Source organism: Pelecanus crispus, chromosome 5, assembly GCF_030463565.1.
Source record: "Pelecanus crispus isolate bPelCri1 chromosome 5, bPelCri1.pri, whole genome shotgun sequence".
Lineage (NCBI taxonomy): Eukaryota > Metazoa > Chordata > Aves > Pelecaniformes > Pelecanidae > Pelecanus > Pelecanus crispus.
In genome coordinates, this window is record NC_134647.1 from 67884976 (window position 1) to 67907498 (window position 22523).

Consider the following 22523-nt stretch of genomic DNA (forward strand, 5'->3'; position numbering starts at 1 on the left):
GTCTGTGTAACCGCAAAGCAAAAAAACTGAAGCAGAGAGACTGCTGGTGTGGGGCACCGGCTTTGAGACCGGCAGGGTTTGCTTCAAAACTCAGGAATCTGCATTATACTTCACTTGATCATAACTTTGTACTCCATCTGAAATATTTTAATTGCCTTTTTAACAAAACCATCCTCAATTAGGAATGCTTGCTCGAGCAGGAAGCTGCCACACCTTGGCAGTTTGACGGTACGCTCAGATCCACAGCTCTCTCTATTTTCTTAACGGTATCTGAATTTCTAACACAAAGTGGGTGCCCCTAACATCCAGGTACGTGACTTGAAGCCTCAGCCTAGGCAACGCAGCAAGGGACTGGGCTGCGCAGAGGCAGCCAGGAGGCTTTCTGAGGCCAATTAAAGGCTATAATCAATGCTGGGTTTTGCAACCCCTTAACCACAGCTTTTTTTTAAGCATGTTTCTGCATTAGCCTGCAAGAAAGCCACAGACAGATGAAGCCTCACATACACCTGCCATACACCAGGGCACCGCCAACGCAGTAGGAGCCCGTGTGTGCAGCTGTCCGGGTGTCGCCGGTGGCAGCACGCTGGCTTGGCGAGGACGTCCCCGCTGTCACCCAGCCAATGGCTCCTCCCCTCCACCACATCCTGGGCAACCGATGGGGGGATTTCGGTGGTTTCTTCCACATTTTGAAGCTGAAGCTGGACATGAGGTTTGAATTGGGGGGTACTGACAGCACCCTGAACTGCTGGGCTGTACGCAAGAAATTTCAGAGCGGCCCAGGGTGCCGCATCATGCGAACACGGTCACCTCTCCCAGGCACACACAGGCTGCCATCTCCCAGTTCAGTGAGAATGAATACACACAAAAAATGCAATTCGGCTATTTGTTTAGCGTCATTTGATAATAACATTAATTATTTCAACTCTGAGTTAATGAGCAGCAGCAGTAAACAGCCAGAGGCACTGATTCAGGCTATCGGCTCATCTCAGCCAGTCATTTATTAATCTTAAAGGAATGTCTCAGGCATTAAATGACTATTACTAAATCTGTTGGTTTGTTGTTTTTTTTAAAGCAGTGCTCTATCTAAAAGCAAGGAACGACTGTATGAATATTAAGGCGCACTAAAGCTTGACGAAGCTCCACTTCTGATGCAGTATTAGCAGTGAGCACAAGGGCAATGTTTCTATTTTTTTCCAGCGAAGTCTTGTCCTCGCAAGCAGTGACTCTGCATTTTTAGCTCGCAGGGCACGAATCCAAGCATGATCTCATGCAACTGTCAAACCTCTTCTAACAGAAAAAAGGCCTGTGCCAAGAACAGGTAGAAAAATCATAAATAGCGCTCTCAGGAGTCAGTTATACAAGCAAAATATTTCCACAATGTGTTTATCCTACTTCAAGTTCTCAATGCGTAGAGACAGTCCAATGACCATCTGGTCTTTTCTTTAATCCGTCACCAGAAAACACATGTTCATTTTACTTCTATGTATGAAGCATGCAGCCAGTTGCTGCTGCAACCAGGATAAGCTGCATACATTCAGCTTCATGGATGAGTAAGGAGTGACGTCCATCGCTAACTGTATAAGCAACCATGTGTGTAATCAGTTATTTTCAGTCTGTTACTTTTTTGAAACACTCTTCTTCGGATCTTGCCTGTGCTGGTTTTACACCAAAAATACTTGTGTTCATTTCAGCACAGGTGCTTTCAGAGTACGTGGTTTGAAGGGGGAACTGAAGCAGGTCCGGAGCTCTGCCAGGGCGAGGGGGGAGAAGGGGGGCAAGGGGGGAGAAGGGGGGGAGAAGGGGGGGCGAGGTGGGGGGAGAAGGGGGGGCGCGGAGCCTGGCCCAGCCTCTGCAGCCGCCACAGCTCCCGCCTCACCTAGTTCAGCCCCGACAGGATGAAAAAACCCCTCCGTTTACTCAGGCTGTTCCCCTGCTTACCCCTGCTCTCATGGAAGGTGGCAAGAGCTTTGTTTACATTGAAACTGCCTTTCTGAAGGAAAACTTGGTTTCCACGATGGATTTGTCCTGCCGATTGCAAATATCAGCTAATAAAATCCAGCTACTCACACGCACTACAAACGTCCCCACTACTACCCCAGTAGCACACTTACTAAGGATTTTTAACGGAGCCAGGAGGGTTTTTCACTTCAATGCCAGGGACACGGGGGGGAGGTTGTTTTAGCACATACCTGTGCAGCTAGCACAGCAACAGAACCTGGCAGGAGCGGGCGCACCGCCTGCCCCCTCCTCACCACACCACCAGGGCCGGGGCACTTGAGCACCTACTTAAGTACTTGCCTGAATTAAGGCTCAGGCTGCTGCAAAATCTCAGAAGAACAGAAAACTGTTTGAGAGGAGGGACGTGAACACAGAGAGGTCATTTTTCTGAATATGGACTGACTGGTTGGAGGACAAAGGCCCATTTCACCCTGACACACCCGTAGGAGCAGCTGCAAAGCCTGGAGATCTCCAGCCTTAGCTCATCCATACGCAACGAGGGATCTTCCATGTTGCGTGAAGCACACCAGAAACCCCGAACACCGAATGCAGCAATAGATACGATGCAGTTTTGGGGCTGGAGCCGAGACAATCACATGGAAATACAAAGGTTCCCTGCGCAAATTTAAAAGCAGTAATTTCCCAAGAATGTTACCTGTGACTTTCAAATACTACAATTTAGACACACAGGTACAAGGAAACTGCTCAGGCCCTGCACTGAAGCTTAACTCCACCACAGGTGAGGTACGTGCTACTTTCAATGCCCCTCAGAGGCAGAAATGAATGCCTAATGGCATTAACACCATGTTATCGACACTCTTGCAGGCTTTATGAAGATATAAAGAAATACTTTCACTTACCTTATTCTCCTGCCTGAATGTTTGGGGAGGAATAACGATGTCCTGCTACAACCCACACTATCACTAAAGTAAGTTTTGCCAGTTTATACACACACAGACAAACCACAGTCCCAATAAAACACTGTAAATGGAGTAACACTGAGCTACAAGTGGAAAGCTTTGAGACAGTAAAGCTGGAGGTATTCAGTATGTTATCATGTCAAAAAAAAACCCCATACACACAGCCACAGCAAAACAGCTACCAAGAAACCCTGCGAGTTTTTTAGGTTTAATTTATGACATTTAGTCTAAAATACAGCTTGTTACTTCGGGAGTCACTAGGGTATAATTACAGAGGTAACTAATACCTAGATAGGCTTCAAGAGAAGAGAAAAAGAAGATGGGAAGCTGCTTGCTTGTATTTCAACTCCATAAGCAGAAATATCATTACCCAATTACTACAGAAATATTTTAGTTCTCCTTCTAGACTTTTTAGCTCACCGTATGGCCCCCGAAAGGGCAGCTCTCAAACACGTCTCAGAGGCAGCGGGTGCACCAGAGAGTGGCCTAGGAAGCGGATGGCATTTAGTGCTGCTCCCCCAAGTCCCAGGACCTGCAGGACTAACCTCACTTTGTCTCCTTATGCACTGCTGCGGATAAGTGAAGTCAGTGAAGGTGCAGCCTGGGGACACTAAAGGATTTGCTGAGTAATCCCTGAACCAAATAGGCAAGGTAACAAGATGAGTCTGAATTCCTGTCTTTAATCTGGGATACCTCCTTTACTATAGGCACATCTCCACTGCGGTAAAAGCACGAGTAGAAATCACTGCAGCAAACAATTTTTTGTTCTTTCATCTGTTGTTTTGGATCAGACAGTAGAAGCAGAAATAAACGAATCGTTTTGGGAGATGGGCAGCTCTAGATGCTTCCGTGAGGGCAGAAGAGGGCTGGGCATGGCTTTCTCCATGAACTTTGGCAAAAATGAGTCCGATGTTCCTCAAACGAAATCTGCTGAAAGTACTCTACGGAGCAATTTCAGACTGGCAGATCAGGTTAAAGAAAATGTCTTTGCTCCGCTGACACTTGGTACAGAAATTAGCCTTGGAATAACTTACAGACCTGGTCTTGATTTTTTTGTATCATTTCATGTAACACTGCATTCCTGGTGAGGTCTTCAGCATGTTATGGAATTGTTTACTCCAACGAGAGAGGATAATGGCTAGCAGTGCATGAAAAGGTGCTTGCCCCTTGGACTTTTGAGCTGCATGTTCTGCAGATTTAAAGCAAATATCATCTGTGACTTCCATTATCAGTCACCATGACAAAATTCACTGCAAGATTTTGATTTTTTTTTTTTTAGTTTCACTATGGATGAGACAGATTTTGTTTTTCAGGAAGACCAAGCTGTTTGAATATCATACCCACTAACAAACAAAATAAAAATAGACACGTTAGCCTAGAAAAAACAAAGGCTGAAAGGGATATAGGACTGATCTCTAAATAAATCAGCAGAGTAAACATCACGAAAACGACTAAAGATCGGTTTGGTACAAGAATAACAGGTACAAGTTTGCCATAAATAATCTAGAATTGTGCAATAGCTTCTAGAGCCTTAGTTCTTGGTTGATCAAAAGAGGCTCCCTGTAGGAGTAGGAAGGGCAAAGCTTGACCGGTGTCTTGTAAAAATCATACGTTATCTGCAGAAAATAACTTCACTGAACACGTGCATAACTATCCATATATTCCCTTGTTCACAGACACCAGAAAACAGTCCAATTCACACACTTATTAATATGCAATTTCCAACACTGTACTGAACAGGGCTGTTACCCGACTTAATATAACCTATGATGCAGTCTAACAACTAGCAATAATGCTCGTCATACTTAACTCAAAGCTAATTTAAATAAAATACAGAAAATAATGCTTCCCTGAATCTGAGCCTTGTTTTGTTGAAGCTATTATAAATGTCTGCAGATGCTGCCATGAGTGGATCCACCTGGAAGTTTAATACACTAACAAAAAAAAAAGCTTTAAAAGCTAGAAAATAAGTTTTTTGACAAAATCACTTTGCATTAACAATTCTGGTCTGATCTCTGCCAGGTTTTCGATAGCACACTGGTGGAAAACAGCTACAGCGGAAGCATGGGGGTTCTTGGCCAAACCCTGTTTCCTGCAGCACACTTTGCAGGTAGAAGCAGGAGTGAAGGCAGGGCTGAGAAGGACATTTATAAAGCTTATCCCGCTGACTGTATACTAGTTGGAAGTTTTACCACATACAGAAATCTCCAGTTTTACAAACCCACTTGTGTTGCTTGAGTAGCCCCGGGCAGCTGCACCACTGGCGAAGATTTGGCCTGTGGCAAGCAAAACATAAGATCATCAGTGAACAGGTATTCGTGGGATTATTGCACTCTATGTTGATATACAGGCACTTTATTGCTGGAACACGCTAATCATTCTGCATTCAGGATTCTAAAAAAAACATGTATCTTACTACAGTTTGATGCGTTAAGTCTTTTTAAGGGAGAAAGGGCAACAGCTATTGGTCTTATTTAAATAGTTATATTCCATCCAGCTGAAATGCGTTACTGTATTTGAACTGAAACTTGGCCAGCATATTTTGTGAAATAAACCAAGGAAACGTTAGTGGCAGCAAGCAGTCTCAATCAGAAAACTACTTCAACAGCTTTGCAGCGCCCCACAGCCCCAACTGCGTGCTGGGCCATTTGCTTACCAGTGACTGACAAGGAACAGCGTCCCTCACTGCCACGGCAGCCCCATCTCCTGTGGCTTTTGGGCTTTTATTGTAGGTCTCTAAGCAAAATGCAACTTAGCTCACAAGATCCGAAAAACTGTAAAGATTGTATTTACTGCTCATGTTCAGCGTTACTGATTCTGAATTCAGAAAAATAAACAAAAAGGTATTGAGCAAGAGGGTTCGAGCTATGCAAGAGCAAGGCATTACCACAGAAATTACAAGAGTGGGTAACACTGCAGAAGTGGATGCATAAAAATGAAGCAAGATTTCTCAAGTTTAGTTCTTGAAACAGCATTTTGTCCCTCAATTTGCTTTATGTAAGACTGGCTCCAATAGGAAACTAGTAGCCTCTCTCAAGAGACACCAAACTAGAATAAGTAGTCACAACATCTAAAACGGGACAGCCAAATTAAGGTGGCCAGCTTAGCTTCTGTTCTCGCTTGCTTCTAAAATTCCTTAATTCTAAACGTTTTAGACAACAGGGAGGTTGTTTTATTAAAAGCCACATACACTAGCAGTTCTCACATACATATGCACAAAGGTAATCAAACTCCTAACAGCAGTGACAAAGCTTGCCAAGTTATGTTCAGACTTTGGAAACCATCCACAGAGTCATAACTGGAAGGCTTGTGTGAGTGAAGAGGCAGAGCAGCACCCCACAATGCAGATGAATGATGTTACTGTAGTCACGTGTGTCCCAAGGGATACCACAGTCTGCTGCGCAACATGAACAGGCTGTGAAAGTCTTCAGCCGTTCCTGTACTTACCAAATATACTCATGAACTGTTAGGTAACATTACTGAAGCGTCTTTAAAAAAAAGAAAGGTGAGGAAAAACCTCCAAGCATCTTTAACGGCAGTTGTGGTAGACAGATTTATATTCTTTTATTACTTTTTGTTGGGGGGGCAGGGAGGTTAAGCCAGAAAGATCACGTTTAAGAAAAACAGAGCTTAGCCTTTGTCTACATCAGAGACTTGTCCTGAAACAGCAAAATCCCTCCAACTGAAATCACCACCTTACTAAAGTTAGAAGTGGCACCTTTAGACTGCATTTCACACACAGATCATTCCCAAATGCACTCACTGCCCAAACCAGCATCAGACATTCATTCTGTGCACGCTTGGGTATGCAGTTAGGTCCCAGTATATCCTTAATTGCAACACGGAGAAGCGAAAACTCGTGTAATACTTGGTGGTAATAGCACATGTCTAATACCTGACACCTCTAGACCCTCCCAGAGATGTCACATGGAAGAACGCAATATATAGATGGCAAAGAGTGCAGATAAATCCAATCTCCCCCCGGTTCACTAAGCTGACAGGAGGAAAATAAGAGCGAGAGAACCCGTTTCAGACACTGGAAGGCTGACTCGCTGAGGGATCAGGTAAGCACCAAAGCCACCACAAAGAGACTGCGGAGCACACAGCTGCAAGTGGAAAACAGGAGGGAAAAGTGAAGCAATCACTTTTGGCAGTGGTGGATATTTAGATCAGACCTCCTTGCACCAGAAACACGGACGCACACCATGCGGATCACGAGGCACACCACATTTTCACCTGGTTTCAGCTTGTGGTCCACTGAACACAGGGATAGCCCCCAAGCCTCTCCTTTGGCCTTGGCTGTGTTCACTCCCGAGCAGCGTCTGTCAAAGCCATTATTTGTAAGTGCTGGAGCAGAATCCTGCCTCACATCAAGTCAAGTGAACACTGATGCCGTTTCCCCATGTGTCAAAGGTGTACACACCCGAACACAGGGGCGCTGACGGTTTCCACTGGCACCCATCCCCGGTGTGGCGAATGCCCCAGGAAAGGAGCATGTGGTGGTGTTAGACGGCAGCACTTTCTTTAGGGACACAGAAAGTACCCCTCTCTCCCCAGAAAGGCTGCAGAAGCCCAAATAGCTCAAGTTGCTGACACACTGACTCGGATAAACTCCCCTATATTTAAAAAAATGCTTTATGCTGACAAAGGTATGGACAAATTTCCCCCAGCCTACAGTACTCTTCACTGTTTGACTTGTTACTCTGAGGTGGAAACATTTGTCTGATCCCTTAACACCAACAGCCTGTTTGGTACCATCTATTACGTAGTTGTTACTACCATTTTCCCAGGTTTTGCTTTCCAATAAAAATACCGCTGCGCCAGCAGTGCTGCTTGGAGGAATCTCCATCTGCGTGATCCGACCAGAGAGAAGAACACATTGACCCCAGGATATCATGTTCAGAGTCCACTGCAGGAACTCCTGCCAGCACGAAGGCGTGATCCAATTCACTCGTTAACCAAGAGGTAATTGGTTGTTATTCAGCCGCAGCACATTGAGAAGACACAGACATGAAGTTCTGTACGTCGCAGCTGGGAGCTCGGCAGTCTGGCCTTCACCACGCTGGAATCCAGATAGTGGCATGTACGTAAGATGTATTTAACAGACCCCAAAAAAAGAGGGAGGATAAAACACCCTCCTTTCCTACCTCAACCTAAAACTATAGCTCTTTTCTCCTCAGCTTATCAGCTCAGAGTAGGTGACAGCTACATAAAGACATTTCAGGAGAAGCTATATATAGGGCGAAGTGAACTTTTCCGCAGGAAGCTCTAGATCTAGGTCATCTTGCTTCTTCTGGGAGGTAGGAAAAAACAGGTTACTCACTGAACAAGAATACAGTTTATAGAGGAAAGCAAAGATTACTCGGAACATGAAATTTTGCATAGATAGTATTTTTCCTTTCCTAAAGGATTTTTAAAAATAAAACTAATTAGTTATTAAACACTGAATACCTGACAGTCTCTGAATACCTGACTCCATCTACTGTAAATCAAGAAACCCACTATATTTACAAAAGAAATGGACATTTTTTGGTAAACTTACTTTCAGTAGTTTAGCCACACAGTGAAATAGATACAGGTTAAATTCTTAGAAATTTCAGGAAGTTTGTCTAAATTCAGACATAATGTAAAATCCCTTCGTGCACCTCAGTTTTGGTTCTTATAAAGGACTGGCTGGAAGGATTATATACAACCCAGCAGAGCTCCAGGTGAGTTACCACATGAATCCACTCCGATGGATTAAGTGCCACACTACCACTTCCAATCAAGGGCGGGGTGGGGGAGCAACCGAACGTCCCACTCAGGTTTGGGCCAAAGACCATCATCTAACTCAGTCTAGCTGCTGGAAGGTACCCGGCCATTGCAGCCGCTGCAGCACCATGTGGATGCCATTAGCTAAGAGGTGTGCTTCTATCAGGGCAGGCAGAGGAGTTTTCTTGGTTCAGGACAGACCTTAGAGTAACACTACCTATGCAGCGCTTCTTACTAGTTTCCGATTTGCAGATCCCTAAGAATTGTCAAGTAGAGGTGTGGACCTGTATTCTCAGTTTAGTGACTACAGATGGAATTTTATTAGCTCTTGTAAGCACTGTAAAACAGCCCATAGAACCTCAGAGACCTAGGAACCAACAGGTGAAAAAGCACTAACCTAGAAAAGAATTAACAGTTAATTTAAATTAAGTGGTTTTGCTTGAATTTTAAAAGTGATTTTGTTTCCTTCCAAGAAGGGCAATATACTTTCAAGGATGCCACTCTCCACAGGACAACCTGCAACTGCCTCAAGGTCTCCAAACATATAGATGTAACATTACAGAACTCTGTGAAAGCAGACACTAAAGCAATGACAGTCATATTTCATAAGCTAAATTGGATGCAACTGCAATACACATCATAATACCTAAACAGAAAACAACCAAGAGAAATCCTGATACATCAGAAATTGGCAATGGCAATTAAGCAAGTACTATTATAGAGCATAAAATAAAGTCTACAGGTGTTAAAATACTAATTTCAGTGTCTTAACTAAATCTGAATTTAGAGCATTAGTTTGCTGATCTGAGCCTTTTACATAGTTTCCACTGAATACAGCAGTTAACTTCTTTCTGTTAAGCAACAGTACAGACCAAACCAGTTTAGCAATTTGGTCCATCTGTAGTCAAGTAATGCTAGCACCTGTTTGCTCAAAACCTGAGACCAAATCACTTCTCTTTCTGAACTTTAAATAAAATTATTCAGGCAAAATAAATACCGGTCTTAATCTATACCGCAAAATTATACTATGTCTGAATTACAGATTTTGACAACTGTGTTAATAAAATGCTGCGATTGACGTTCAGTGCACAGAACAAACTCTGTATCTGGGTTTAATTACAATGAGGAATAGAAGTCAGACACAGGCATCGTCCCAGAGTAGTCATGCATTATACTGTCCCATAGATACTGAAATAATGGGATCTGATGCACTGGGATCTCTTATGCAAGTCTCCCACAGCTCTGAAACAGAAAGGGCAAGAGCACCCAGCCTCATCCAATTCTGCAACGTTTGCACACCGAGTCACAGGAGATTTGTATCCCTCGCTACCAAGACGCATCTTATGGGAATAAATAAAGTCAGATAAATATTGTTCCATTTCCTTCTGGCTAGAGCTTGCATACAAATCATCAGGAGAGCCATACAGAGTGATAGTGGTGAGGACTACAGGGAAACCTTACAGCCTCTGCGGAACTACTGTCCAAGTATATACAGCTGTGTTATAGATACATTTCTGGGTTATATTCTAGTCTGACTTTTTTTTTTTTTTTTTTAAAGTAGTTTTGCCATGACAAAGATTAGAAACTGGCAGTATCTGGTAAATTTAATGGTTTTAAACATGGCTGCAGGATAACAGATTCCTTGCTTTTGTCCAAACCAGCACAGAATGATTTTTTTGCTTACCACTGGATATTCACGCAGCTTCATTAAATTTTATTAGTCATAAACCAGGTGTTTCCTTGATGTTTCTAGGACCTCTCTTAGCAGTCCAAACTCTAATGGCATGTGGGCTAGCTACAATCCCAAGCTCTAGAAAACTCAGCACTGTCAGCCAGCTGAGATTTGTCTTTGACTGAGGATGAGGTTGTTCCTGCATGGGCATTTGGCCTTGGAGTTCAGTGAAGTACATACAAGGACTGCTTCTGAACTACGCCTCTAGAAATACAAATTGCTCCGAGTGGGGAAAAAGCATATGAGAGGACACAGAGGCCTCTCCAGTGTCTGAAAAATATGATCAAGTGAAACAGGTTTCAGTATTGCAGGGATAATAGTCTGCACATTCATCGCTGCATGCCAGGGCTAAGGGAGAAACTGAATTTCCTGAGTCACAGTTTCTCTCATTCCTCCCACAGTTTCAGTCCTCCCGTAGGCACCTCAGGTCTACATCATCCCTAAACCAGTGGCTAAAAAACAGAGGCAGGATGAGAACACTCCAAATCAGCCCAGGCTTCGATACGACGGTACGCGTACGCGCATGTGTGCGAAGCAGAGAGCATGCGTAAACGTTCTGGTGGATCAGCAGAAATGCTCGATGCAAGAAACCAGCTGGTTGGGATTTGGCTGACGCAACTGCGGTTGAAAGGACAGTTCTTTTATCTCCTCCTCCAGTTGCTGCCCACATCTGCTGTTTGTCCGTGTCACTGCGCGTGGATCGTGGCCCAGCAGCTTTTATGCCACCAGCATTCTGACTTTCTTCTTCACTGATGAGAAACAGAACGGCCGGCAGATTCCTATGGAGGACTGGTAAATAAAACAACCACTGTCTATAACTTTTTGGTCTCTTGGAAATTGTTTCATTAGTTCATAGGAAAGTCACGGCTGATTTGCATTAGTCCATTCCACAGATCATTATCTCTTCAAAACATAAAACTAGTTTATTTTCCGTGGTTTTGAAACCGAAGTCCAGATGTACAGCCAGCAACAGCTGCTGATCACAGAAATGAACCAGTGGTACATATGGGAAACATAAGAGCTTCCTAAACACACGGTGGTCCTAGATTTTGGGGAGGGTGGTATTGCTTGTTTGGGTTGGCTTGCTTGAAAGAATGCACAATCTCCCAGCATGACAAAGATTCATCATCCTGATTAGGCAAGATTTCTTGTTACCATCTCCACAGCCTCTTCACTCCTACTAATCGAGCATCTAGAATGCGGGCTGCCAAATAAACGCTGAACTATCAGATTCCAAAACAGATTTTAGGAGACTTATCTACTGCCTTACACAGATCTTCTGATAAAGGTCCCTCCCTACAGCAGCCAGGTTTGTTGTAAATTCCTGCAGAGGTTCATTTTACAATGGAGGAATATTGTTTTATTAAAATCAAATTATCATGGAACACTTTACCAACAGGAATTCAATTACTAAGCATGCCTGCACTAAAAGATAAACTTTATTACTCCTTTACTCCTCATTTTACAGTGAGAAAACTAAAGCACAGACCAGTTAAGTGATCTGCTAACAGTTACAAACTAAACAGAAAACTGCACTAAGAATAATGAATGCTTATGCTAGGGCTTCTACAGTGATTTTTTTGGTAGATTTTGGGGGTTTTGTTTAGGTTTGGGGGTGGGGGTTTTTTTGGTTGAGGTCCACAGTGCAGTTTTACCCAGCAAGAAACTACACATCGACTCTAGCTCTGCTGGGACAGGTCGCTGCTGCGGCTGCCCCCCAAGAGGCTGGCAGAACAAGAAGATAGCATCTTCCACAAAAAACACAGCCTACCTTCAGGAAGCAAGGCACATCTTCACTTCCAAGACCTTCACAATGTCAGGGCAAATTTTTCTTGCAGTCTAAATCAAGACTGAAGCTTGCTTTGCCTTTTAGATTCAAAGAATGGTGACTCTTCAGCTTTTTCCCCTGGAGAGGTTTTATTCTAACTCAGCCATGACATCCCTAAAAACCTGCTCATTTTGTAATTCATTGGCCTCTTAGGAATTGTTTTCATTAGCTCATAGAAAAGTCATGGCTGATTTGCTTTAGTCTATTCCACAGACCATTACCTCTTCAAAATATAAATATGCTTCTCTTTTTGTGTCTGGGGGAAGGCAATAACAAGGACAAGCACAAAGATTGGAAGACTCAAGTCTGTCACAAGCAAGTGGTGTTATTTTTAATTTCTTGACCTTACATTCTGCAACCAGTTTGACTAAAACCATTACCAGGGGTCTGCAGAACTGTTCATTAAACCGAGCTTCTTTCCTTTGTTTACATGATGAACAGGGACATGGGCAGACAGGGAGGGACCTTGTATAGCATCTTGATCCAACTGAAGACATTTCTTGCAGAAATCCGTGTAAAACAGCAAGCAATACTCCATCAAATATGATTATAAACATATCCTTTTCAAAATTCTTCTTGGAAAACCTTCTGGCCAAAATGGCTAGGAACAGATCTTTACTGATTGCTGACTCAATACCACCATCTAGAAATTTGCTCTAATTTTCATAATAGAAAGACAATAACAGAGAACTCTTAACATCAGCATACACTTCCCATTTCCTCTAGCCATGTCTAATGCATATTTATAGCCAATTCCCACCCACCCCCAACTTTTTTCACTAGCAAAATAGAAGATGGCACCAATCAGCCAGCCTGGCAGGCTAGTCTGAAACCAGTATGCATTAAGCCAGGAAATACAGGTGCATAGTTTTTTCTAACTTATCTAGAAAGGAAGTTAGACTTAAGCACCCTCAAGAAACTTTCCATCTAGCACTGATTACCAGCAACAAAGCTCTGTAGACAACTTGCTAAGTTGTGGAAGGAGTAAAAAGTGTCATGGCATATTGTTCACTAACCAAATAACCTTGGATGCTATTACAATGAAGTTCATAATACATACAATTCATTACTGTCTGGATAAATGAACTGTATATCCCTATACAAACATGTAAACAAAAAAAAAAAAAAAGGTTTATTATTGCTTTGCACATATAAATAATTTACCAGAACAGCACCATAAGACATGGAGGGCTTACAGATTTTCTGAAGGCAGCCATCTAAATTGTGTCTCAACAATTTATGAGGAGTGACTTTAACACTTAGTGATTGGTCTTTCACAGTTAGAGATGCTATTGCAGAACGTTATTATAGCACTTATTCATTTCTGAGAACCAGTGATACAATGTAGCTTAAGCAATCATATTCTTGAAAAGTAGTAAACACAAAACATCACTAGCTTACTCTACCATTTCTCATCCATGCAGCAAACTCTCAACTTCAGCTCTTCTGTCACTTTCTCTCCTCACTGAAGCTGATCTCCAGATAGGGCACTGCTGCCAGAAGGCACCAGCCAGCAACACACCAACAGAGAGACACTCTTGTTTGAAGCCCTTTGAAGTTTCCACTGGAATGAGGAATTATGGACTGGAGGAGTATTTCAGTTCACATCCACAAATGCAACTGTAATTCATACATGTCACCAGTGAGATGTGGAGGACAAGCAGAGAGAAGGGCAAGACCTGCATATGCAATTTTTAAATATACTCCTTTCTCTTACATGAAAGTAAACTTACTAGTTGGTTTGCTTTTTTCATGGCTAGCTTTCTGTATGTACTGTTTTCCCCATCACATCTTTCCTCCTCTTACACTGTTCCAACACATACCAACAGTTCTAGATTTGCACAACCACTCAATGTCAAATTATAACACGTTACACTACTGTATTCTTCTTTCTTGTACAATAAACACAATCAAAGATGATAAATCATCTCATTTGCAGCTCAAGAGAATTTTGTACGGATGTTTCTATAAATGTGCGCAACTCCTGCATCAGAATTAATTTGGTTTGCAACTTTTAATGATATTAACTGCCATGCCTTTGAGAAGACAGCATCGGAACACCAATACAATATATTACTTAAGTCATGACGAGAGCATAATAAAAGCTTTGTTTCTCTGTTGAGCAAAAGACATCCAACACGTGCATCCATGGGGGCAAGTTTCACGCAGAAACGCAGCAGACTATTTCAAGAAAATTTTCTGACTGTTCAAACTGGGGATTTCTTCAGTGCCTTGGATAAGCAACACTCCAGGGCTGCATCTACTGTGCTGTGCTCAGGCTGAGATCCTGGAGAGTGACTTACTAAGGACCTAGGGCACCATCATCACAGGCTGCTGTGCCACCACCCTGAACTGGGGATGGCTGGCACAAAGCACAACACCACAGATGGATGGGGACGAGGGTACAATACGTACTGGTGACGCTCAGTTAACAGAAGATGCCCAAGGAGGCCATTGCAGCAACATCAGTTTAAGAGAAGCCATGAGACATCCTAAATTGTGCTTTCAAAACCTGCTGTCCCCAACAGTTTTCAGAAGATTATGGGAGCACGACATTAGGTTAAGCTCTTGTTTGCGATCTCGTCTCATTTTGTGCCTACAGCCTAATCAAAGAAGTATCCAGGTCAAAAGGTTTTAAATTAATCCCTAAAAAAAAAAAAAAAAAAAAAAGAGAATCCACCAGATCCACTGAAACATTTTATCTGGGCCTGTAAGACAACACAGGATGGTACTGAGTACCAGAGTGCGCTTTGGATCTCTTCAGGTAAAGGGGTAAAATAATTTATTAGTCTATCTGCCACATGGACATTTCAAACGCGCTTTCATGAGTTCAGGATTAATACCAACAACTTGCACTTATTTCTCATGCTTTTAGCTGATTAATTTAGCAAGTGGTATACATCTTTTTTAGAAGACTGCAGTGTATTTTTGTCCACAATAGTACCTTTTAGAAACTTAGGGAGAAAAGATGTAAATTATTCTGTACTTTACTGTGTAAAATTCCAAAGTTTACTAAACTGACAAATTATTTCCTGCAACTATTAAGGAACTATTTAAGAACAGACATATGAGACAAGGCTTAAAAAAGGGGCACATCTGTTCTGCAAAATAAAGTCTTTGAAAAGAACTACTAGAAGTAAGAGAAACTGGAAAAAACAGTAAACTTGTATGGAAAAACAGCAGAAGGCATATTGCCAACAGATGGCAAAGAAGTCATACACAGAAAAGGAAAACAAACTTGAAAGCATACTCAATTTTGAGGACTTGAGAAAAAACAAAACCAAAGCTAACTCCTTCCTAATCACAGAGTCACTGGTTAAAAATGGAGCTGCACATGCTTAGCTCTTAGAAAAACAGTTGTAATTTCTGGGTTCTAAAATGGAGCCATCCAAAATTAGCAACTGCCTATGAAAATGTTGGTCCATTCTTGAAATCACTTCCTTTCCCCCCACACACACAAATGCACTCTTTTTTTTTTTTGTTGTGTTTTAATTTTTTCCCACATTAGCCTGTAAGCTTGATGCACTGGAAAATGGCTGATGTTTTAGTGGACCACATTCTTATTAACTCAGATTATCTGTTTAAAAAGATCCTTCCTCTCTGAGGCCTTTCTGCTATAGCTTATAACACATACCACCACAGAAACTGAAAGCAGAGACAGGTATATGCAGAGCCTCTGAATGGAAGTCATATTCCCCATTATTCCGTGTGTCCATACTGCCAATCAAATTTTCAATCTCACTTCTGGAGGCAGGAATTTCACACAGTCGGTGCAATAGCACTCACTGATAAAAGAAATTTGACATGCAATACTGTAGTGATTATTGGGGGCATATTTTGCAGTTAGAAATGAACAGCTAAATAAAAATTACAGTTTAATAAGATTCCCATATGGATGCCCATGGCACAAAACTCTGAGAACACGAAAAAGTATTTTATATGTCAAAATAATACAGAAGTTAGTTACAAGAGACATAGTTGTAGAAAATTACTTCTATGTATTTTCATCCAACAAGCTCCCTTTTCCTAGTTTGCACACCTTGCAAGATCTGTTCAGGAAGCTGACCCATCATTGCTGCAAACCCAAGAAAAACAAACATACCAGATCTTATTCTCTTCTAAAATATGTCCATTTTATGGCTGAAATTTCAGTAGTTAAGATTTTAAATTGTTCGTCTCCTACTTTCTTGCATGTGCTGCTAGTTGCCACAAGCTAGTTTTCAAACTCATTTTATCCTCTTCCTTGCTTTCCTTCCTCAGGTCTATATATTCTCACATACACTCTAATTCTGGTCAAGATACTGTGAAAGAAGTAATTATCACACAGAAGGACAAAACTTCTAAATTCCCATTTGTAACACTGAATCCAAGCTGCCACCTGAAAGCTAAAATGTGAGAGTGACCTATCGCTAGCACAACAGCAATAAGGGAGCAGAAAGAATTCTTCACCTTTAGAGTCTGTCTTGTGCGTCTTCTAAACCTAAAACAATTCAAAATTATAAGTCCCCCTTGACCTCAAAGTGTGTGAAATGCTGCACAATTTTTTTTTTTTTTTTAAAATCACAAACCACGGTGGTTCAAAATCTGTGGAAAGGGTAGCTTTGAATTTTGACTGTACGAGACACAAAATGCTACCTGAAGTTGAAGCTTTGGGAATTGCTAGGATCAGCAGAGGGGCTATCAGGACAGCCATCAATGTTCAAGACAGCCAAGCACCTATGGGCACATCACCCGAAGCTATACAGCTTTATTCAAGCAAGGGAAGTTTTGCTATGAAGACACTTACTCAATAACAGACATCTGTAACCTCATTCATTTTACTCTCCACTGTCTTCTCAGTCAACCATCCACACTTATGAGCAAGAAGTTCTTCATCAAGAAAAAATGATAAATAAAAACAGAAAGAACAGCAAGAGACGAAGAGTACTTATCTACACTGAAATCCACACAAGAAGGCCTGCACAATGTGTATACTCGATTCATGACTCTTGCAAGAGCTAACAGGTTGTTTTCAAAGGGGGGGGGGGGGGGGGGGAAGCCCACAAAATCCACAGGTCTTCACAGAATCATAGGTGTAAATGCAACAAACGGCACGAACAGTCAAACTTTGTATATTGATTTGACAAAAATACGATGCATTCCTGAACCACATGGACAATTCAGGTTTAATCCAGGACAACGCGACCTTTAAAAAACTGCCACCAAGCACTTTCTACTTATTTGACTTCAGCAGACATAGTTTAGAAGTCAGAAAAAAAAAAAAACCCACATCAGGAAATTTATTCTGATACTAAGCTTTTGCACCCAAACAAAACAGAGAGCTACACACTGCCAAGCAACACCAGTGCTGCTTCACTGCACCAGCACGGGCTGCTACGTGTGGGGCTTCTCTTCAACACTTAAGGGCTTCCTAACAGGGCTGTAATTCCTGAACTTGTTAAGGCATTTGTAGATTACACGTCTGCCCGCTTAAATACTTCCTGCCATTTTCTTAATTATACGTCAAGGTCTGCAACTACCGAATGACTCCCATCCTAGAAAACAGCTCTCAAGTCACCCTCCAGAATTTGTGCCTCAACTGTCATTTCTATAGATTTCTCTGGAACATATCCAGTTATCTCAGATAGGAAAACGCTTTTCAAAACTTGAATAAAACGTGCAGTTATACCACTGGAATTTTTTTTTGTTTTTTCCATTTTTTAGTGCTGTGCAAGCGTTTATTGTAGATGGCTTGTTTAGGGCAATATACATTTCTATATATGGTGATGGAGATCACAAGGAGCAGACAAGTGCAACCCCAAGTTCAGCTTCCCCTCTCCACGGCCGCCGCTCCGAGCAGCGGCCAAGAGCAGGGCTTTCCCAGGAGCGCCGTCACCGCTCGACATCAGCCTCATCCTCCGCTCTGAGGGAAACGAGGAAGAAAATACCCGGCCTGCCCGCCTCCCCCCCAGCCCCGATCGTCACCACGATGTCAATGGACAGATCCAGAGAGAGGAAAAAAGCGAACAATGGGAAACGCTTCCCTGCTGGTGCCCCGCACGACCGAGGGAGCTGCTCTCTGGCCGGGGAGCTACTTCCTGGGGATCGGACGCTGCTAAAAACACGGGAACGAAGCCGGGGCGGCGGTGGATGCGCCCGGACAAAGGCCGGGCAGGGCACGCGCCCGCGGTCCCCGTCCCGGAGCGTCACCCGCGCAGCGCAACGCCAGACGGTGATGTCACCGCACGCAGGCAACAAAGGACGCGGCACCGGACGACCGGACGGCGCCTGCCCTCCTCCTCCTCCGGGACCCCGCGGCCGCCCCCCGCCCGGCAGCGGCACCGAGCCCCCCCCCCCCCCCGCCCCCAGCCGGGCCCGGCCCGCCCGACGCTCCCCGCCGGCGGCCGCCGCCGGAACCTGGCCTCCCGTCTGCCGAGAGGCCCGAGCTGCCGGGCTGGAGAGACAAAGCGGCACCGCCGGTACGCGTGAGCGGAAAGGGAGAGGTTCGGGCAGCCGCCCAGCGCAGGAGCGGCGGCGGCGGCGGCGGAGGGGAGGCGGCGGCGGCCCCCGGCCCGGCCCTCAGGCCGAGCGGCCTGGCGGCTGCCCCGCTCCTCACCCCCTTCCCCAGGGCCCCGCCGCCTCCCGCTGCCCGCCCCGCTCCCTCCCGGCCCCCTCCGGCCTCCGCTCTCCGCCGCGGCGCTCCCCGCCCCCTCCCCTACCTGATATGGCGGCGGCGGCTCCTGATCCGGCTCAGCCCCGTCCCCGTAGCTGGCTCTGTCCGACTGGGACTCGTGGAGCAGCGAGATGTCATCCGAGGTGGGGGACTTGAGGCAGTTCCCCATCTTCCCCCCGGGGAGCGGGGCTCTCCCTCCGCCGCCTCCTCCTCAGGGACGGACCGCCGGCCCCCGCCGGCGGCGGCTCCGCGCCCTCAGCCTCCCCGCCGCAGCGCGCAGCCCGCAGCCGCCCCGCCGGGGAGGCTCATGCCAGCCCCGGCCCTAAGCGGCTTAGCAGCAGCCCGGCCGCCTCCCGCTCCGCTCCGCAGCCGCCCCGACCCCCGAGCCGGGGGGGCGGCAGGGCTGGCCTCCCACCCCCCGGGGGGCGGCGTGGGGCAGCGGGGCTCCGGTGGGGTCCGCCCGCCCCGCGGCAGCCCGGCGCTGTTCTGCTTCCTGGTCACCAGCTCCCTGCGCACTGGGCTTTGTCGCACAGGCCGCGCTGGCTCCTCCTCTCACTCCTCCCCGCCGGGCCAGGTTAGCAGCCGCACGGCCCCGCTCCGCCGCGCCCGGCCCCGGCCCCGCGGCGGGGGAAGCCCTGCCCGCCCCCGCGGGACGAGGGGAAGCGGGGCGGAGGGCCTCCGGCTGCCGCCGCCGCTCCTGCGGGGCGGTGGGCTCCCCCCCCCTCCCCGGCCCGCAAAATGGTGGGTGCCGCTTTGCTCCACCCCCGGGAGCGCTTTGTTTTTGTTTGTTTTCCGGGCATGGCGGCGCGGCCGGGGCGGAAAGGCCGCCCGGGCCTGGCGGCGAGGCGGCCGGCGGGGCCCAGGCCCCTCGGTGGCGGCAGGCACCCCCCGCAGCCCCGGGCCCGGGCTGGTGGTGCTGTGTGTGAGGCCGAGGGCCCTTCCCCGGCCTGTGGTTCAGCCCCGGGTGGTTCCTCAGGGAGGAAAGGGGGTTCCTCTGGTGCGTGTCGCTGGCGCTGCCCGAGCGGGCAGGGTTTATAGTGCAGGGGCAGAGTATTGAACCCCGAAGGTGGAGCAAAAAAAGCAGCAGGCACTTCTTGTGTCACATCATGTTTCTGAAGGTAGCCATTCAGGCTTTTTGTGTGATAAGCAGAGACTAGGGTAAACCATGTATTTAGCTCCAGTTTTTTCTTCATAAAAATTTATTCTTGCTTGGCCAGAAGTATAGATAAATGCAGATTTCAGGAGAGCAAATGCCCCTCTTTCACTGCCTTAGCGTGCTAGCAGACCCACGCAGGGGGGAATGACGCTTTTTGTCCTTTACAGGCTGATAAACCTTTTGAGTGTTCCTTCTGGTTTTCATCATCTGGGACCATTTCTCAAAACCCCTCCCTGGCTTTCAGATTCAGACCATGGAATATATTTTAAAACCTGGTTTTGTTACAGTATTTTTTGAAGTGAAGGAAATTTGGTGCAGATGAGGACAGCTAGAAAGTACAGTTTGTAACGCAGCACAGCATGGCCAGTGTTCATCACAGGCTTCTCTTGCTGATCCATGTCAGTCCTGGTTTGCACTAGAGCCTCCATCTTAGGTCAAAATATCTACAAACCAGTTGTCCGCAGTGACGTATTTGGCTCTAAAACGTTTACTTAAGCATTTGAGAGGTCCTATGGTGGAACTCTCAGTCTGGGAACAGGCTTTTTGCTGATTATCCGTGCGAGTTCTTTCTTGAAGATTTCCTTTTATTACTGTCTAGGAATTTTGTTTTGCTGCTTATCAATGGGTAACCTAAACAGCCCCAGTGTAATATCTGTAGCAACAGAAATGTTATTACTGGCATTTGTGGGGTTCAAACACAGTCTTAGGCTTTTCTAAGAAACTGAGAATAAAAACGGTTCATGAATTGTAAGTGTTGATCGTGATGGAGAGGCTTTGCAATGGGCTGCTGTAAATAATAATGACTGCTGTACGTGACTTGGTCATTTGGGTGTTTATCCTATGAGTATGTTGACTTGGTTTAATATGAGAAAGGCAAGCAATCATTGGAGAGGATCCAGCAAACCACTGCCTCACCCAGTCATGATTTCAAGGTTAAGGCAATGTCAGAGCTGTCTGCTGTGAGAAGCTGGTGGTGCGACTCCAGCTCTGTCACTGGTATTTTCAGTTGTGCAATGGCAACATTGGGAACAAGACTACTGGCAGCTAGGAAGACTTCTTTATTCAGCTGTCATTTCATGGTTTATCCTCTCTGAGGAGCTTCAGCCTGTGTCATTGGTGTAGCTCAGAGTAGACCACAGGCATGTGTCGCAGCGTGCCTTGCAGTGCTGATCCTGTGCGGCGTGGAGGTCCTGTGGCAGCACGTGGTGCCTCCCCGCTGGCTGGCATGCCAAGATTTCCTTTCTTTGGAAACCAGTGTGCAAATGTGGGTCTCCCGTCTCATCCTGATATGCAGCAGTCAGGACACAGCTGGCACATACTCAGGGGTCCCACAGTAGAGATGTTGCCTTTATTTACCTTGAATCAGATCTGCAAAAGCAGTAACTGCTAACCCCAGTTAAAACTTTCCCATTAGTAGGTACAGGATGCTCCAAATCTGGGCTACGTTTAAAAGATAGAAACTTGTCAAATGCTGGAAGAGATCTTCTTGCGGTGGACTCACAGAGACCAAAGAGGAAGCAGCAGTTCACATCTGGCTTTGCAACATGGCAGCCTCTGGACCCCTGAGAGTGCGGAATGAGGAAGAGCTGTTACCAGTCATTACTGGGCTCTTCGAAGTAGGGATGATTTAAGCCGCTTGTTTTCTAGGCAACTCACTCCTGTTACGTCAGGCTTTGCACCACCAGCTCAAAAGTTGTACAGTGGTTCAGGAGATGGAGAATGGAAAAATTATTGTGTTCACAAATGCAGAAATGTTGTCTTTTAATATCCCTGAGTATGCTGTGGTGTGACTGTGAGGCTACTCCTTTTGCTACCACATTTCTTGGGGACAAGAAAGCAGTCAAAGAGCTTTTCAAGTTGAGGTTGGTTGTCCTTATTGCTCAATAACAATTTGATGGGAGTCTTTTTTCTAGAGAACACATGAACTGTTTTCACTCTTTCTCAGTATTAAGTTCCAGAAAATTGAACAGACCTGGCAGGCTTCCCCGTACCCGCTTTTTGTAGATAATATTTTTAAGTACAGAGGCTGCTTAGAAGGATCTGCTTTTGTAGAAACAGACACAGAGGTGATCCTTGCACGTGCAGAATGGTAGAGGTGACTAGGGACCAAGTAGACTACAGACGAAAACAAAACAGACCTATGTTTATGGGCTGTTCATGCTGTAGGAGAGCCTTGTTGCATATAGACTTGGAGGCTCACAAATAAGTTTTATATGGTCCTTTTTTCTGAGAGCATATGATTCACAAGTACAGTTGCCCTGTTCCAACAGAAGCATAGGACAATTTAACCAATGGCTTTAGTTCTCCCTGTTTTTTACTTCCCCTGCTTAATTTGGGGAATGAATGATTACCAGACTGGATTTTGTAGAGCCTTAAAATGATCCTACAGATGGCAGAAAGAGCCATGTAGTGGTTCAGGGCTGCATGGATACTACTGGTAGGAAAGATGAATGCAAATACAAAAATTTGTATTGGACAATGAAACT

At 45.2% G+C, this 22523-nt stretch overlaps 1 protein-coding gene across 3 annotated transcripts in view; it reads right to left on the reverse strand.

Moving 5' to 3' along the window:
* Positions 1-19108, reverse strand: part of RNF11 (ring finger protein 11) — a 32225-nt gene extending 13117 nt beyond the window's left edge. The window contains exons 1-2 of one of the 3 annotated variants that reach the window (XM_075710462.1): positions 18928-19108; positions 5144-5194 (exon numbers count right to left, since the gene is read on the reverse strand). In XM_075710462.1, the coding sequence (XP_075566577.1) occupies positions 5144-5194; positions 18928-19050 (174 nt within the window). In that variant the 5' untranslated portion in view covers positions 19051-19108. Of the gene's footprint in view, positions 1-5139; positions 5195-18927 lie in introns of all 3 variants that reach the window. The other 2 variants (XM_075710463.1, XM_075710464.1) reach the window with 2 other exon arrangements.
* Between the last annotated feature and the right edge of the window lie 3415 nt (positions 19109-22523).